We start from the raw sequence: 18,153 nt of genomic DNA, 5'->3' as shown, positions 1-18,153 counted from the left end.
AATCTCAGATCTGTGATCTAAGTGACTTTGATCGTGGAATAACTAATGGTGCCAGACAGGGTGGTTTGAGTATCTCAGAAACTGCCGATCTCCTAGGATTTTCACACACAACAGTCTCTAGACTTTACAGAGAATGGTGCAAGAAACAAAAAGCGCCCAGTGACTGGCAGATCTATGGGAGAAAACACCTTCTCAATGAGAGAGGTCAGAGGCGAGCGGTCAGACTGGTTCAAGCTGACAGGATGGGGACAGTAACTCACATAACCACACTTTACAACAGTGGTGTGCAGAAGAGCATCTCTGAACACACAGTACATTTGACCTTGAAGTAGCAGCAGACCACACCGAGTTCCACTCCTGTACCTAATAAAGTGACTACTAAGTGTGTGCAGTTGAGATTTGATGGGCCGAAGGGCCATTTCCATACTGTATGGCTCTAATTTTATAAGCTTTGCTTGAATGGAAATCCTACAAAACATAGGGATACAGCCCAGTTCATCAAAGGTGAAGTCCTCCCCACCAATGAGCACATCTACATGGAGCACTGTCGCAAGAAAGCAGCTTACATCATCAAGGACCCACACCAGGGATTCCCAACCTTTTTTATGCCATGGACCCCTACCATTAACTGAGGGTTCTGTGGACCACACCATCCAGGCTATGCTCCCTTCTCACTGCTACCATCAGGAAGGTGGTACAGGAGCCTCAGCAACAGTTATTACCCCTCAACCATTAGGCTTCTGAACCAAAGATGATAACTCACTCCTTCTCTGCCACCCGTCCTGATTCCTCCCGCAGCACTCCGCCCTCACCATTCCCAACATCCTTCGCTCCCGCCAGATGTACAAACTCGCTCTCTGCTCCGCGTTGATAAATAAAGTACTGTGCAAAAGTCTTTGGCACCCCAGCTATATATATCTGTCTAAGACTTGAAGAGTGCTGTAAATATACTTACTGTAATTTATAGTTCCTTTAAATTATATTTCAGGTACATTTATTATCAAAGATTAAATAAATTTTTACAACAGTGAGATTTGTCACAAAGCAAGAAACTCGAAAGAACCCAATTAAAGAAAAAATAAATAAAAATAAAAAACCAACACTTGCTATGTAAGAAAAACAATGCAAATCATGCAAACAATTGAAGCGAACAGCATTCTGAACCAAAATTGAGCCCTCAGATCTGAAACCTGGATATATAAATAATTTATAGTTTTATTATATATTGCAATGTACTGCTGCTGCAAAACAACAAATTTTATGACATATGCTGGTGACAAAGCTGTTTCTGATTTTAATTTCTGTGAAGAGAGGAGGCAACCCACCTCAGGCATCGGGTCAGTGGGGCCAGCGTCAGATAGCAAAAGCTTTCCTCAACTACCATTCTTCTTTGGTGATGCAGCACTCTCACCGAGCGAGCCAGCAGGAGCGAAAGGGCCAAAATTTGACAGAGTATTGGAAATGCAAGGGTAGGCACTTAGGTAGGGAAGACGTTTAAACAGAGGACTATTAATCAGTGCTGTTGGGTGGCACAGTAGTACAGTGGATAGCAGAACGCCATTACTGCATTTGAAATTGTTGTTCAATTCCCGCCATCCTCTATAACCAGTTTATACGTTCTCCCCATCACTATGTGTGTTTCCTCCATGTTCTTCAGTTACCTCCCACGTTCTAAAGATGTACGGCTTAGGGCAAGTGAGCTGTGAGCAGGTTATATATGCATCAGAAGAGTGACAATACTTGCAGGCTGCCCCCAGCACGCTTTTGGACAGTGTTAGCCGTTGATGCAAACAACGCATTTCAGTGTTTTGATGAACTTGTAATTATGTCTACAAACACTCGGCAAGTAATTAGGAAGCAAACAAAATGCTGGCCTCTTGAAAGGGAATGGAACATAAAACTAGACAACTCTTTCTTACAATTATACAAGGTGCTGACCAGGGAGAAATGTGAATACCTTGTTCAGGAGGACATCGAGGGGAGTCTAAAACTAGAGGGCACAGATTTAAGATGAGGGGAAAGGTTTAAGAAGAAGTGGCAGAGGCAGGAATAATTACTATTTTAAAAAACATTTGGACAGGTTCGTGGACAAGAAAGGTTTGGAGGGTTCTGAGTCAATGGGACTGGTTTGGATAGATATCTCAGTCAGCATGTACGAGTTGGGCGGAAGGGTCTGTTTATGTGCTGTTTGACTCTACGTACAGGACTTGCACTGGAAGTAGATCAGGGGAAGTCTATCCATGGGATGAAAGAGTTCTCTGAAATGGAATGGTTGAGCTGCATGACACTCGAATAATAAGAGGTGATGTCATAGAAATGAAAAGGAGACTGATGGGTCTCGACAGGACGGATCTCACTGATCCAAAACAGGTATGGTGTGGGGGGGGGGGGGGGGGGGGAGGGGGTGGCTACTGCACAGGATTGAAATAAGCTGCAGAGAGTTGTAAAATCAGTCAGCTCCATCACGGGTCAAGCCCTGTACTTGTATATGTACTTCAATAATAAATTTACTTTGTACTTTGTAAAACGGTTGTGCTAACCACTACGTTACCGTGTCATAATTGACAGTCTCCTCTTTTGACATCAAGACTTGTCTGTTAATCCTCCCAAAGGAGTTTTGTAGCATTTCTTCACATCATACAGGATAATTTATGGAGTTGTAATGTCATCTTGCTTAAGCAATCTCCAGCCTGCCCTTTCACCTATATTTCAAAGTGCCTGCTTTGAAGCCAATGTAAATGAGTTACAGCTTTGTGTAGACTTTCTGTCCGAACTTTGTAATGTTTACCCATCAATAAGCTGGGTAAATATTGAGGGAAGCCCACTAATGTTGAGGGGAAGGTAGGTAATTGAAGATGGTGTGAGACTTGATTCTTGGGTGTTAATCTGTTTCCCGTTGGACCTAGTGCACATGACAGAGAAGGGTCTTACTGAGTAGCAAGAGAACAAATTCCGATTTTAATCAGGGCTGTGGTTTTTAAGTCTGGAGACAAGGAGGCCATTTTCAACTTATGGAGGGATATCTCAAGAACAAAGCAACAATTCCGAACGAGGTTCGAGGCAGAATCTGATGCACGTCAACAGAGTTTGAAAGCCATTACCTCCTACAAAGCCAAACCTAACATCACGAATGGCAGTGATGCTTCATCCCAGATGAGCTCAACGCCTTTTAAAAGGGAGAATAAAATTACAGCTATGAGGATACCAACAGCTTCTGGTGACCCTGTGACCTCTGCTTCAAAGGCCAACATCAGACTGATTTTCAAGGTTAACCCTCAAAGGTGACAGGCCCTGATAAATACCTGGTAGGGCTCAAACTTGTGCCAATTAACTAGCGGGGGTGGGGGCTGTTCAAAAACATTTTCAGTCTCTCATTGCTACAGTCACAGTCGCACCTACTTCAAAAGAGCAACAGTGCCCAAGAGCAGGGTGAGCTGCCTTAACGACTATCGACCAGTGGCACTCACATCTACGGTGATGAAGTGCTTTGACAGGTTGGTTATGGTTAGAATCAACTCCTGTCTCAGCAAGGACCTGGACCCGCCGAAATCTCAGATCTGTGATCTAAGTGACTTTGATCGTGGAATAACTAATGGTGCCAGACAGGGTGGTTTGAGTATCTCAGAAACTGCCGATCTCCTAGGATTTTCACACACAACAGTCTCTAGACTTTACAGAGAATGGTGCAAGAAACAAAAAGCGCCCAGTGACTGGCAGATCTATGGGAGAAAACACCTTCTCAATGAGAGAGGTCAGAGGCGAGCGGTCAGACTGGTTCAAGCTGACAGGATGGGGACAGTAACTCACATAACCACACGTTACAACAGTGGTGTGCAGAAGAGCATCTCTGAACACACAGTACATTTGACCTTGAAGTAGCAGCAGACCACACCGAGTTCCACTCCTGTACCTAATAAAGTGACTACTAAGTGTGTGCAGTTGAGATTTGATGGGCCGAAGGGCCATTTCCATACTGTATGGCTCTAATTTTATAAGCTTTGCTTGAATGGAAATCCTACAAAACATAGGGATACAGCCCAGTTCATCAAAGGTGAAGTCCTCCCCACCAATGAGCACATCTACATGGAGCACTGTCGCAAGAAAGCAGCTTACATCATCAAGGACCCACACCAGGGATTCCCAACCTTTTTTATGCCATGGACCCCTACCATTAACTGAGGGTTCTGTGGACCACACCATCCAGGCTATGCTCCCTTCTCACTGCTACCATCAGGAAGGTGGTACAGGAGCCTCAGCAACAGTTATTACCCCTCAACCATTAGGCTTCTGAACCAAAGGCGATAACTCACTCCTTCTCTGCCACCTGTCCCGATTTTAATCAGTGCCCACCATAAACCGGCCATACATAGACATATCTGAATGGGAATGTGAAGCAGAGTTGAAGTGGGTGGCAACTGGGAGATCCTGTCTATTGTGGCAGACGGAGTGGAGGTGCTCGACGAAGCGGTCCCCCAATCTGCGTCGGGTCTCGCAACACTTCACTTGTGAGTCTGTTGGGGTCATCTATTGCATCACCCTGTGCTCCCAATACGGCCTCCTCTAGGTTGGCGAGACCTGACGCAGATTGGGGGACTGCTTTGTCAAGCACCTACGCTCCGTCCGCCACAACAGACAGGATCTCCCCGTTGCCACCCACTTCAACTCTGCTTCACATTCCCATTCGGATATGTCCATATATGGTCTCCTCTACTGCCATGATGAGGCCAAACTCGGGTTGGAGGAGCAACACCTCATATATCGTCTGGGTAGTCTCCAGCCCCTTGGTATGAACATCGAATTCTCCAACTTCCGGTAATTCCCTCCCCCCCCCCTTCCCCCATCCCACTTTCACTCTGCCTCCTCTTCCAGCTGCCTATCACCTCTCTCATGATTCTGCCTCCTTCTACTACCCATAGTGCTTTCCCCTTACATTCCTTCTTCACCTCTCCAGCCTATCCTCTCCCTGCTTCCTCTCCCCCCCTTGATCTTTCCTCAGATTGTTTTTTCACCTGGCACCTTCCACTGCCCCCCCACCTTCTTTATAGGGCCCCTGCCCCCTCCTTCTTCAGTCCTGACGAAGGGTCTCGGCCCAAAACGTTGATTGCTCATTTCAATGGATGTTGCCCAACCTGCTGAGTTCATCCAGCTTGTTTGTACATGTTCATTTGACCACAACATCTGCAGTGTACTTTGTGTGTAGACAGTGAAGTATGTTGTTTGCGTCAAAGACTAAACAGATTGAGGATGTGCTGGAGTCTACCTTTATGTAATGCCATGTTTCCGGTGCCAGGTAATCAGATTGTAACAAACTTTTAATCACACTATGGAAAAAAGCATTACAGCAGAGGGACCCGTCGTTGTAGAGTCAGGGGGCATGATTTTATAACGTGTGCGAGGCAAGTTGTTTTTTTTTTTATAAAAACACACAGAGAGTGGTGGGTGCCTGGCATACACTGCCCGGAGAGGGGGGTAGAGGTAGATATACTAGGGCCTTTTAAGAGACGCTTAGATTGACACATGAATGTGAGGGAAATGGACATTGTGTAGGTAGAAGGGATCAGTTTAGTTGGGCATTTGATTATTAATTTAATTGGCCCAGCACAAGACTGTGGGCTGAAGGGCCTGTTCCTGTGCTGTACTGTTCTATTAACTTGAATCCAAGTTCAAGTTCATTGTTACTCAACATATACACCAGTAAATAAAGCTCCAAGGTGCAGAACAAATACAGCCTAAAAGACCAAAGTACTAGCAGGGAGCTAACATCGAGCATGTTTTGAAAAAACAAAACACATGAAAGCCAAAGAATCAAACAGTTAAATAAATTCACTCATTGTCCTGTCACTGCTGACTGTGCAGAATGGAAATTATTGGCATTAAAATTTAGAGGAAAAATTATTTAAAATTTTCCTACTGTATACCAGCACGGTAATCTAAAAATTAGCATAATGCTTTACAGGGCCATTTGAAAGGTTAGGGGGAGTTACAGTTACGCTACATTGGCACCAGAAGGATGGGACCACTTGCAGGCTGCCCCCAGCACGTAGACTGAGGTGGTGACGGACACAAATGACACGTTTCGATGTGCATGTGACAAATAATCTTTCTCAGTCTGGAACATTCAATAAAGGAAGCAGCCAAACTGAAATGTGATTGCCAGAAGCTCTCTGTACATTGTGGCAGGGTTACGTGGAATGCAAGCTGACCACAGGCGGGGCTGAGCTGCTTGTACTTTTCATACGTCAGCAGAAAAGGTTTCCATCAGAGGGGCAGCGCACACACACAATGCTGGGGGAGCTCAGCAGGTCAGGCAGCAGCTATGCAAAGTAATAAACTATCGTTTAGGCCCGAGACCCTTCATCAGGACAGAAAAGCTGCGGGGGGGGGGGGGGGGGCAGTGAAGAAGCTAAAATACAGATGTGGGGAGGGGAAGGAGCCCACAGAGTTGGAGGACAGCAGAGATCACAGAGAGTCTCACTGAACTCATGTCGAAGAGGAGATTTACACTTCTTCAGGGTAAGAACTTCAGATTTAAACCCTTCTCAGGAGAACTGAGAACAGAAATCCAGGCTACGCCAATCCTGTCCCAGTGCTGGCGGTGTTGCAATGCCGCTCTCTCAGATCGTCAACTGTAGATCCTTCAGAACTGTTACACCAACCTCCTGTGCTTTCTCAGAGAAAGGGCCCAGGATGAAATCTGGAGGATATCATCTCCTTCGTAGAAGGACCACAGCCGGCATACTGCACTAAATTTAGACTCAACCTTAAAAACAGATTTACTTATTTAGAGCACGTACAGACTGGGAGTAATTGCAGGTTTTTCATATAACAAGAGATCAAGTAGTCTCTGAGATCGTTGTTCAATTGCCACCACTGTCTGTACGTTCCCCCTGTGACTGAGTGGGTTTCCTCCCACGTACCATCAATGCACAGGTTAGGGTACGTTGTGGGCATGCTATGTTGGCACTGGAAGCATGGTGATGCCCCCAGAACAGCTCTGACTTTGATGTTAACACAAATGCTGTATTTCCCTGTATGTGAGAAATAAAGCTAATCTGTATTTAAAACTACATCTTTAACCTGCACTGAATAGAGTCAAAGAACAAGAGGTGACCTCACCAGAGCTCTTAGTGGACTCAGAAGAGGGAAAGGCGGCAGGATGATCACCCTACCCGAGTGGCTGGAACCAGATAAGAAATTACAACATTCAAAGGCTCACCACCATTGAACACGTCTACGTGGAGCATTGTCGCAAGAAAGCAACATCCATCAAGAACCTCAGGACCCACAGCAGCAGGTTCAGCAACAGTTAAGTATTGTATGTAATTAGTTTTGCTACAACAATGGGACATTGGAAAAAATGTTGAATTTCCCCATGGGGATGAATAAAGTATCTATCTATCTATCTACCATCAGGCTCCTGAACCAGAGAGGATAACTTCATTCACCCAGCACTGATCTGTTCCCAGAACCTATGGTCTCACTTTCAAGGACTCTTCATCTCATGTTCTCAATATTTATTGCTTACTATTGTTGTTTTTCTTTTTCTTTTTGTATTTGCACATTGGTTGTTTATCTGCTTTGTGCAGTTTTTTTAAATTCTATTGTGTTTATTTGTATTTACAGTGAATGCCCACAAGAAAATGAATCTCAGGATTCACACACACACAACTGAACACCACTCCACTTCCTTTGCAATTTTTGCTCATTTCTTTCTCAATCCCTGCTAAAACATTGTTTATATTTACATCATTTATTATTATATTGTAATTTGCCCTTTACTGTGCCTATTGTCTTGTTTATTAATTGTCTTGCACTGTTTTGTGCACTTTATGTAAGTCCCGTGTATGTCTTAAGTTTAATGTAGTTTTGTGTTGTTTCACGTAGTCTGGTGTAGTTTTGTGTTGTTTCATGGAGCACCAGGCTCCTGGAGGAACGTTGTTTCGTTTTTACTGTGTACTGTACCAGCAGTTTACGGTCAAAATGGCAATAAAAGTGACTTGACTTGACGACATATGTACTTTGATAATAAATGTACTTCAGACATGAAAAATGCTACACAGCACAGAAACACCAGGTCTTAGACATAACTAAATTTGTTCCATAATTAAGCATACATTAATCCACTAAGAGCTCTGGTGAGGTCACCTCTTGTTCTTTAACTCTATTGTGACGTGAAGCAATGTAGAGGCTCAGTCACAGAATTCACTAAACACAGACGGATAGATTTTTGGACTTTAAAGGAATGGAGGGATACGGATGTAGGGCAGGAAAAAAAGAGCTCAAAGCAATTTTAATATCAAAGTACACATATGTCACCATAGATCTGTGCTGCTGAAGGGTTTCTGCCTGAGACATCAACTGTACTCTTTTACTGGAGGCTGCCTGGCCTGCTGAGCTCCTGCAGCATTGTGTGTGAGTGTGCTCAGATTTCCAGCATCTTCAGATTTTCTTGTTTGTCACCAGAGACACATTTTTGTATGATTTCACATCAAACAGTGCAGCTTCATTTCTTGTAACAACCTTCAGAGTGCAGCCTAAACACACAATGATTCAGAGGATCGAGTACAGAGTCTAAAGTCCCACACACAATTCAAATAGGATCAGGTACAGGATCAAAAGTCCCACACACACGATTCAGAGACGGTCAGGTACAGGGTCTCACACTCGACTCAGCGAGGGTCAAGTACAGTTTGTAAAGCTCCATACACGATTCAGAGAGGGTCAGGTACAGGGTCTAAAGTCCCACACACAACAATTCAGAAACGATTGCTTCCACTTCCACTTCTATGGTCCATGAACATTGCACTTTGCCCTATTCATTTTTATAATTTATAGTATTAGAGCCTCGGCACTGCACTGATACAGCAATGCAATAACTTCCTAAGGTGTTAGAGACATAGATCTAATTCTGATTACTAAGAAACTCGACATCGTACAGTACACAGGAGCCCACCTGGTCAGCTCCAGATCTACAACCGTTCCCTCACATCATCACGACACACAGTAGCAGCTGTTTATCTGGTCTAGAGGACAGACACCGAAATTGCTCAGACAGCACCACCCACTGGTAATTCCCTCCAGGTCACAGACCGTCCTGACTTGGAAATCCACCCCTGTTCCTTCACCGTCACTGGGTCAAAATCCGATAACTCCCTCCCTCCCCTAACAGCGTCGTGACTGCTACCCACATCGTAAGGACTGCAACGGTTCAAGGAGACAGCTCGCCACCACCTTAAGACGTGCAAAAAATGCTGATTTGGCCTGATACACACACAAAAGATATTTACAGAGAATGCTAGAAAAGACTAGAGAAGCTGAGTAGCCTCGGCAAAACATCGCATTCTGTTCCCCTTCCGCCATACCGGGGCTGCTCCCGACAACCCCCGCCACCCCTCTAGCAGCCGTGCCCCAGCAGGCAGGGACAATCCGCCAGGGCGCGGCGTCTCGTGACTGACAGGGATACGTCAGGCCGAAGGGCCTCCTCCTGCCCCCTCGCCGAATGGATCATGCTGTGCCCGATCCCCCCACCCCCCACAAGGCGGGAGAGGAAAGAGTTGGCGGCATCAAGAAACTCGTTCTCTGCCCGCACCGCCGCTCACCTGAGCCCGAGACTCAGCGCCAGCCCACAAGCCGTCTTGTCCGGCATCAACCACCGACCGAGCTCCGAACCCGGGCGCTTAACAGCCGCACCGGCGCTTCATTCGGATCCCGCCGCCTGCGACCCCAAGCCGACCGCCATGGCCGCCGCCATCTTGGAGAGGCGGGAGCAGAATGCGCATGTGCGCTGAATGCGGGGTATAGACTGGGCATGCGCGTTCTACCGTCTCCTGCATGAAGGTCGGGGGAGCGGCAGCACCAATCCCAGCATGAGGGAATACCAACAGAAAGAGTCCCAGCTGGAGGGAATACCAGCAGAAACAGTCCCAGCTGGAGGGAATACCAGCAGAAACAGTCCCAGCTGGAGGAGGGAATACCAGCAGAAACAGTCCCAGCAGGAGGAGGGAATACCAGCAGAAACAGTCCCAGCAGGAGGAGGGAATACCAACAGAAACAGTCCCAGCTGGAGGAGGGAATACCAGCAGAAACAGTCCCAGCTGGAGGAGGGAATAGCAACAGAAACAGTCCCAGCAGGAGGAGGGAAAACCAGTAATGTCCACAGAAGTCTTTTTAAAGCATGAGGGGCAGAGATAGGATAAATGTTAAGTTTTTTTCCCCAGGAGTAGGGAATCCAGAATTAGAGACCATAGGGTTAAAGTGAGAGGGCAGAGATTTAACTGGGAAGTTTGTTTAAATTAGGGTGGTAGTTATGTGGACTGAGTTTCCAGAGGAAGTCTTACAATGACAATGTTTCATAGAAAGGTGGACAGAATTGGAATTAGGTTTTCGTGGTGGGGCGGTAAACCTCCTCTAAATTTTCCCTACCCCTTACCTGAAGTAGATGCCTCTCATTATAAATCCCTCTGCTTTGGATAGATTTTCAAATACCTGCCCTTTCTTTGCCCCTCATAACTTTGTTTAGTCACCTCCAGCCCTCTCTGTTCCAAGAAACACACCCAATCCATTCTCATAACCAACATGCCCCTCAAAACGCACCATCTAAAAAGCACTGAGAGGATCACTGGGTTCTCCCTTCCCCCTATTTGTGATATTTACCAGGAGCGTTGTAGAAGTTTTGTTGAGGATCCCGACCACCCAGCCCACAATCTCTTTGACCCACTCCAGGAAGGAGGTACAGGAACATCAGGGCTAGGACTGCCAGACTGGGTAACAGCTTCTTCCCTCAGGCTGTGAGACTAATGAGACTTACCTGCTATAAACTTGATTGTGGTAACATTTTGTTTTATGTGCTGTGTGTGATATATGTTTAGGGGGGCACATATTCATTTGATTGAATATAGGCATATGTAAAAAAACTGTAAAGCAAAGATGCTTTGAAAAATTATGAAATAATAAGTTTCTAAATATCAAAAAATTTACTATAAAAAACAATAAACTTAAAAAAATCAATATTTGGTGTGACCGCTCTTTCCCTTTAAAACTGCATGTATTCTGTTAGGTACATTGTCATGCAGTTTTATTAATAATAAAGAAATTTTTAAAGATCAGCTGGCAGATTGTTCCAAATATCTTGGAGAACTTGCCACAGTTCTTCTGCAGTTTTTGGCTGTCTCGCTTGCTTCTGTCTCTCCAGGTACTCCCAGACAGTCTCGATGATGTTGAGATCTGGGCTCTGTGGAGGCCATACCATCTGAAACCAGATAAAAAATCTCGGGTGCCTAAGACTTTTGCAGATAATAAACGAACTTGATTTGAATCTCCTCTGCACCCTCTTCAGTGTAAATACTTACTGTACTGAAAGTGTTCAACAGCCTGAACTGGTGTGTTAGAGAAGAATTTCTACAGTGAACCCTCTCCATGGTAATAGTTACTGTACTGAAAGTGTTCAACAGCCTGAGCTGGTGTGTTTGAGAAGGATTTCTACAGTGAACCCTCTCCAGTGTAAATACTTACTGTACTGGAAGTGTTCAACAGCCTGAACTGGTGTGTTTGACAGGGAATTCTACAGTGTACTCAGTGTAAGGACACTTCCAATAACTGAAACTCACTCTTATGGAACTCATGAACCACTGGCAAACTATCTGTGATACGAAATACATCTTCATCTCTCAGAATTTGTATAAAACCATCTATTAAAGTTATATAAAGTAGTTTTATTATATAAAGATAGAAATAGCGATGATATTAGGAATATATGCCACGGTAGTGTAGTGATACTATAAAGCTCGGCATCGGATTTCCAATGTCTCTGTAAATTTATACGTTCCTTCATGTGGGCATTGGTTTTCTCCGGGTGTTCTGGTTTTCTCCAACAGTCCAAAGATGTACCGGTTACTAGGTGAACTGGTTATTGTAAATTGTCCTGTGATTAGGCTCGGGTTAAATCGGTGGGCTGGAAGGGCCTGTTCTGCGCTGAGCCTCTAAATAAATAAAATAAATATAACTGTAGATCCGTGGTAGACTAGCAGCTACCTAAACACTTTACAGCCCCAGTGACTGGGGTTCAATCCCTGCCGTTGTCTGTAAACAGTACGCACGTTCTCCCCAAGACCACGTAGGTTTCCTCCGGGTGCTCTGGTTTCCTCCCACATCCCGAAGCTGTACCGGTTAGGGGTTAAGAGTTGTGGACATGACATGTTGGCGCTTGCGGGCTGCCCCCAGCACAACCTTGGACTGTGTTGATCGCCGACACAAATATCACTGTCTGTTTCCATGTACATGCGACAAATAAAGTAATGGTTGATAATACTGTATACTCTGTGTTACAGCAGTTTGAGTAACTGAAATTCACCCTTACGGAATTCCCAAATCACGTGTAAAATATTCCCAGATTTCCCAATTGGAGTATTAAAGCAAAAATTTCACACCTTAGAAGTTTCTTTCCCCAGTGAATTAATCTGATCAACCATTCTAGTTAGACCCCCCCCACCCCTCTATCTAGTACCTCAGTCACTGCTCTGTAAACGCATGCTGGTATTTATTTATTTATTTATGCACATTTTATTCCATATCCATACTTTAAACTCTAACTTTATAGAATTAATTATTCCTTATAATCGTTGAAGGTTGTTTTTGTTACAAGTCACGCCAACACACCACAGAAAATTCCTAATACATGTCAATGTATGTGAAAAATAAAGTTGATCCTTGATAAAATTTCCATCTTACAGAATTTATATAAAAATAACTAAATAAACACAAACTGTAAAAAACAACCTTTGCACATTCTTGTTAAGGATTCACAGAATGGAGGAAAATGGGAATCCCGACAGTCTTCGGAGAACAGAACCTCATGGTGCCACAGGGATGCACTGTATATGATAAAAGGACATGGTTGTTATCTCTCAGAGGACAAGTTGGGAAATACAAACCGTTGAAGGCAGGTATGCAATTTGCTCCCACAGCCACTGTGGTAAGAGACAACTCAGGATCACCGATTGCCAGCAGTGTACAGGCAGCTCACGTTCACGTTTATTGTCATCTTACTGTACATATCTACAACCAAACGAAACAACGTCCCTCCGGACCACGCTGCACCCACACAACATACATCACACACAGCTCATAAAGCAAAGGATTACCACAAATACATTAACAAAATGTAATAACAAAAATATAACACAGGTAAACAGTAAACAGATCACTATCCAATCTTTATATATAAGCAGGGTTCACTGCAGAATTCCCTGTCAAACACACCAGCTCAGGCTGTTAAACGCTTTCAGTACAGTAAGTATGACACTGGAGAGGGTTCACTGTAGAATTTCCTGTCAAACACACCAGCTCAGGCTGTTGAACACTTTTAGTACAGTAAGTATTTACACTGGAGAGGGTTCACTGTAGAATTCCCTGTCAAACACACCAGCTCAGGCAGTTGAACACTTTCAGTACAGTAAGTATTACACTGGAGAGGGTTCACTGTAGAATTCCCTGTCAAACACACCAGCTCAGGCTGTTGAACACTTTCAGTACAGTAACTATGACACTGGAGAGGGTTTACTGTAGAATTCCTTCACAAACACATCAGCTCAGGCAGTTGAACACTTTCAGTACAGTAAGTATTACACTGGAGAGGGTTCACTGTAGAATTCCCTGTCAAACACACCAGCTCAGGCTGTTGAACACTTTCAGTACAGTAACTATGACACTGGAGAGGGTGTAGAGAAGATTCAAGTCAAGTTCACGTTTATTGCCATCTGACTGTACATATCTACAACCAAATGAAACAGTTCCTCTGCACCACACAACACAACACCCACACAACACAGCTCATAAAACAAAATATTCCCACAAATTAATATAATGTAATTCAAAATTCATGCAGTGCATGGCAAACAGCTCCCTGTGGTAGTGACGAGACCTCGGTGGAGGCAGGGTGTTCATCAGTCTCCCATCCCAGCCTGGGGGAAGAAGCTGTTACCCAGTCCGTCAGTCCTGGTGCTGATGCTCCCTTCCCTCCGTCCTGACGGTGGTGGGTCGGAGAGATTGTGGGATTGTGGGTGGTCGGGATCCTCACAACGCTTTGGGCCCTTCATCTACAACACTCCCAGTAAACGTCACTGTAATTGTCAAGGCAAGTTTGTTGTCATTTAAACTATGTACATGTGCCCCATCAAACGAGACATTTCTCCAGAGCAGGGAGTGAAGCACAGAATACACATATAACATGTGTGGGGGAGTCGACCCCAGTGATCCCTTGGGCAGGTTTTACTGTCTGCTGGGTATCTCCGGAGACAAAGATTGTGTATAGTACATATATACAACCAAATGAAACAATGAACCTTGTATACACCTACAATAATCTTGAACTTGTGAGAGTGGAGTGGGATTGACGACTAACTCAACGTCTTTGGGGAGAAAAAGAACAAGAATATGAAAATCCTCAGCCCTCGGAGAACCTAGTCACACCAATTCACCCTCAGCATAAATCACAAAAACCGTAATTCCTTCATCTTGACACTGTACAGACACACCTCTGGGAAATATCAGCCGCTATCTCATCACTCAGAGATATTTATTCGTATGGGTATTTTTAAATGCATTGTTTCCCGCAGTTTGAATGAATGTGAATTGTGAATCAGTCAACTTGATTCAAGATTGTATCAGGTCATTTCCAGTACACACGTGTAAAGTTACTCTGGATCTGATGTAGTGCAAAAAAACCCCCACAATAACAGAAAGAATACAGGAATAAAATTACAACACAATATACATAAATACTGACTGCTTATATACAAAAATTGATCGTATGTCCATAGTGATACTAGCCTAGATCTCAGCAACACTGAAATGATTGCACGGCTCATAATTTCTCCTGCAACAAAATCATAAAATATATCTAAATCCAGGGTGAATTATAAACATATACGTATTAAAATAGAGCTCGGTTACGGGTACGCAAGATCCGAAATAACTTACTTGCTCATTTAGGGAGCCAATGCATACAAAATAACCAATAAAAAATAGATCGAAAATGATTAATTTTTCATATTTGTAAAACAAAACGTTTATCTTTATGGAGCCGATCCGATTATTTATTTTTACCTGTTTGACGTGTGCCCACGGCGCTCACTCTGACAACTGCCCTGGTATTCTCGCACTGCACTGGTATTCATCTGCACAATGCCACCTAGTTTTATATACCACAACCAAACCTGATGTGTATGGGGAGGTTGTCAATCGACGTGACCGATAGACACATCAACCAATGGACCAGTAGACGTGGCGGCTGGCGCGATCGGAAGCGCAGGGATCAGCCAATGGGAACCAGCGAGGGCAGCCCCTCTCTCTTTGTGAATGGGTCTGCAATGGTGTGAGCGAGACCGTCATCTGGTGAGAGGGGACGGCGGCCAATCACAGCGCTAGACCTCAAGCTCATCGGGCTCGAGCGCTCGATGCCAGCGGTCGCCCCTGGAGACGGTTGTCCCGGTTACGAGAGAAGGCCTACAGAGAAAAACCGAGGAACCACGGATGCAAAGACTTAAAACTAAATTCAGTACAGTAAATTAAAGATTATCATCTTTGTTCAGAAATACATCCATGGCCCCTCCCTACCCATTCCCTGCGGCCCTGTAAAACTCACCAGATATATCATAGCTTGGTGTAGCAACTTCCAATTGTACAGAGTTATGAACACATAACACAACATCATGGAAAACAGCCTATAGAAAGTCTATAGAGAGTCTCTATAGACTCTGTCTACACTCTCACTGTCTCCTTAAAGCAACCAACATAATCAAAGATCCCCACCCACCCCAGACATTCTGTCTTCTCCCCTCTCCCACAGGGCAGAAGATACAAAAGCCTGAAAGCACGGATCACCAGGCTCAATGACAGCTTCTATAAGACTATTGAATGGTCCCCTAATACAATACAGTATATAGATTATACCTCTTATGCCTTGGACCTTATTGTCTGTCTGCAGTGCACTTTCTCTTAACTGTAACACTATTCCAAGATCAAAGTAAATTTATTATCAAAATACATATATGTCATCATATACAACCCTAAGATTTGTTTTCTTGTGGGCATGCACAATAAATCCAAGAAACACAATAGAATCAATGAAAGTTCACACCCAATGGGACGGGCAAACAACCCATGTGCAAATAGAAAAGAGAATACAAAATAATTGTCATCAGAATAAATAAATAAGCAATAAATATCTCAAACATGAGATGAAGTGTCCTTGAAAGTGAGTTGAATATTTCAATGATGGGGCAGGTGAATTTGAGTGAAGTTATCCCTCTGGTTCAAGAGCCTGATGGTTGAGGGGGAATAACTGTTCCTGAATCTGGTGGTGTGGGTCCTGAGGCTCCTGTACCTTCTTCCTGGTGGCAGCACAGTGAGAAGATAGCATGGCCTGAGTGGTGGGGGCCCCTGATGATAAATGCAGCTTTCTTGCTACAATGTTTTGTGTAGATGTGCTCAATGGTGGGGAGGGCTTCACCCATGATGACCATATCCACTATTTTTGGAGGATTTTCCATTCAAAGGCATCGGTGTTTCCATACCAGGCCGTGAAGCAACCAGTCATAACCAGGGAGGTCAACACGTACAAAAGCTGGAGGAACTCAGCAAGTTGGGCAGCATCCGTTGACTGCTCATTTCAACGGATGCTGCCTGACCTGCTGAGTTCATCCAGCTTTTGTACGTGTAAATTGACCACAGCATCTGCAGTGTACTTTGTGTTTATTATAACCAGGGAGGTTACGTGCCAATTTATAAAACCTCGGTTAGACCAGAGCTAGACTACTGTGAGCATTTCTGGTTACCACCCTACAAAAATGATGTGACAGCATTGGAGAGAGTGCAGAGGAGACTCAGCAGGATGTTGCCTGGGATGGAATGTCTCACATTTCTGGGGACTGGAGGGGCTCAGTCTGTTCTCTCTGCAGTCGAGGAGGATAAGAATGGACACGATAGAAGAAAATAAAACTGAAGATAGACAACAGGAATTTATTTCCCTGTGTCAGAGGTAGATAAACTAGAGGGCATTTATTAAAGACCAATTCTAAATGGAATTGGAATTAGTTTATTATTGTCACGTGAACTGAGATACAGTGAAAAACTTGACTTGCATACTGTCCACACAGATCAAACTATTGCACAGTGCATTGAGGTAGAACGACGGAAAACAGTAACAGAATACAGGACAAAGTGTAAGTTATAGAAATTGCAGTGCAGGCTGACAATAAGGAGCAAGTTCACAAGAAGGTAAATTGTGAGGTCAAACGTTCATGTTGTTGTACCAGGGGATTGCTCAACAGTCTTATAGCAGCGGGGTAGAACTGTCCTTAAACATGGTGATACATACATTCAAAGTTTTGTATCTTCTGCTGGATGGGAATTAAGTTTCAGAATCAGGAATCAGAATTAGAATTAGGTTTCATTGGCATATGTTGTGAGATTTGTTTTGTGGCAGCGGTACATTATTTGTATGTGTGTGTGCGTGCGTGCGTGCGTGTGTGAAGTTGTCGGGTGCCGTCATGACAAGCTATTTGCACCGATCTTTTCGGTGATTGCTCATTGGGCGTATCTTGGGCATCTGAAACCTGGCGGAGCCCATCCCTCTCCAGGTTTTTGGAGCCGGCCGGATTTGAACTCAGGAGCCTTTGCTCCGAAGTCCAGCGCTGATGCCACTACTCTACCAGCCAGCACATTGTTTTATATATAATAATAAAATCTATCAATTACAGTAAACATATATATATATAGGCACGGGTGTGATTGAAGCCTGTTTGAAGCAGGTAGGTAACTCGAACTGCTAAAGCGAGATGTTAAGGATATCAGTGACCACTCTAGCCATATCTTTAGTACTTGGCCAGGTACCCTGTCTGGTCCGATGCTTTCCGTAAATTGATCCTCCTGAAGACTGCTCTCACGTCAGCCTCAGAGACAGAAATCAAGATATCATCAGGGCTGTCAGGAGTTTGTGATGGTTCTTCCATGTTTTGACGCTCAAAGTGAACATAGAAGGTATTGAGCTCATCCGGGTGCGAAGCCTTGTCATCTATGTTGCTTGGTTTCACTTTGTAAAGGTGATAGCATGCAAGCCCTGCCACAGCTGTTGAGCATCCTCAGTGACTCAAGTTC

At 44.3% G+C, this 18,153-nt stretch overlaps 1 protein-coding gene across 2 annotated transcripts in view; it reads right to left on the bottom strand.

Annotated features, from left to right (window-relative positions):
• hmgcs1 (3-hydroxy-3-methylglutaryl-CoA synthase 1 (soluble)) overlaps positions 1–15,192 on the bottom strand; it is a 41,790-nt gene extending 26,598 nt beyond the window's left edge. Inside the window, exon 1 of one of the 2 annotated variants that reach the window (XM_073047775.1) lies at positions 15,103–15,192. In XM_073047775.1, coding sequence (XP_072903876.1) covers positions 15,103–15,173 — 71 coding nt within the window. In that variant the 5' untranslated portion in view covers positions 15,174–15,192. Of the gene's footprint in view, positions 1–9,599; positions 9,756–15,102 lie in introns of those variants that run through there. The other variant, XM_073047776.1, reaches the window with a different exon arrangement.
• Between the last annotated feature and the right edge of the window lie 2,961 nt (positions 15,193–18,153).

This window comes from Hemitrygon akajei, chromosome 6 (assembly GCF_048418815.1).
Source record: "Hemitrygon akajei chromosome 6, sHemAka1.3, whole genome shotgun sequence".
Lineage (NCBI taxonomy): Eukaryota > Metazoa > Chordata > Chondrichthyes > Myliobatiformes > Dasyatidae > Hemitrygon > Hemitrygon akajei.
Note: the sequence above shows the minus strand (reverse complement) of the source record. Positions and strands in the feature narration are given on the sequence as shown.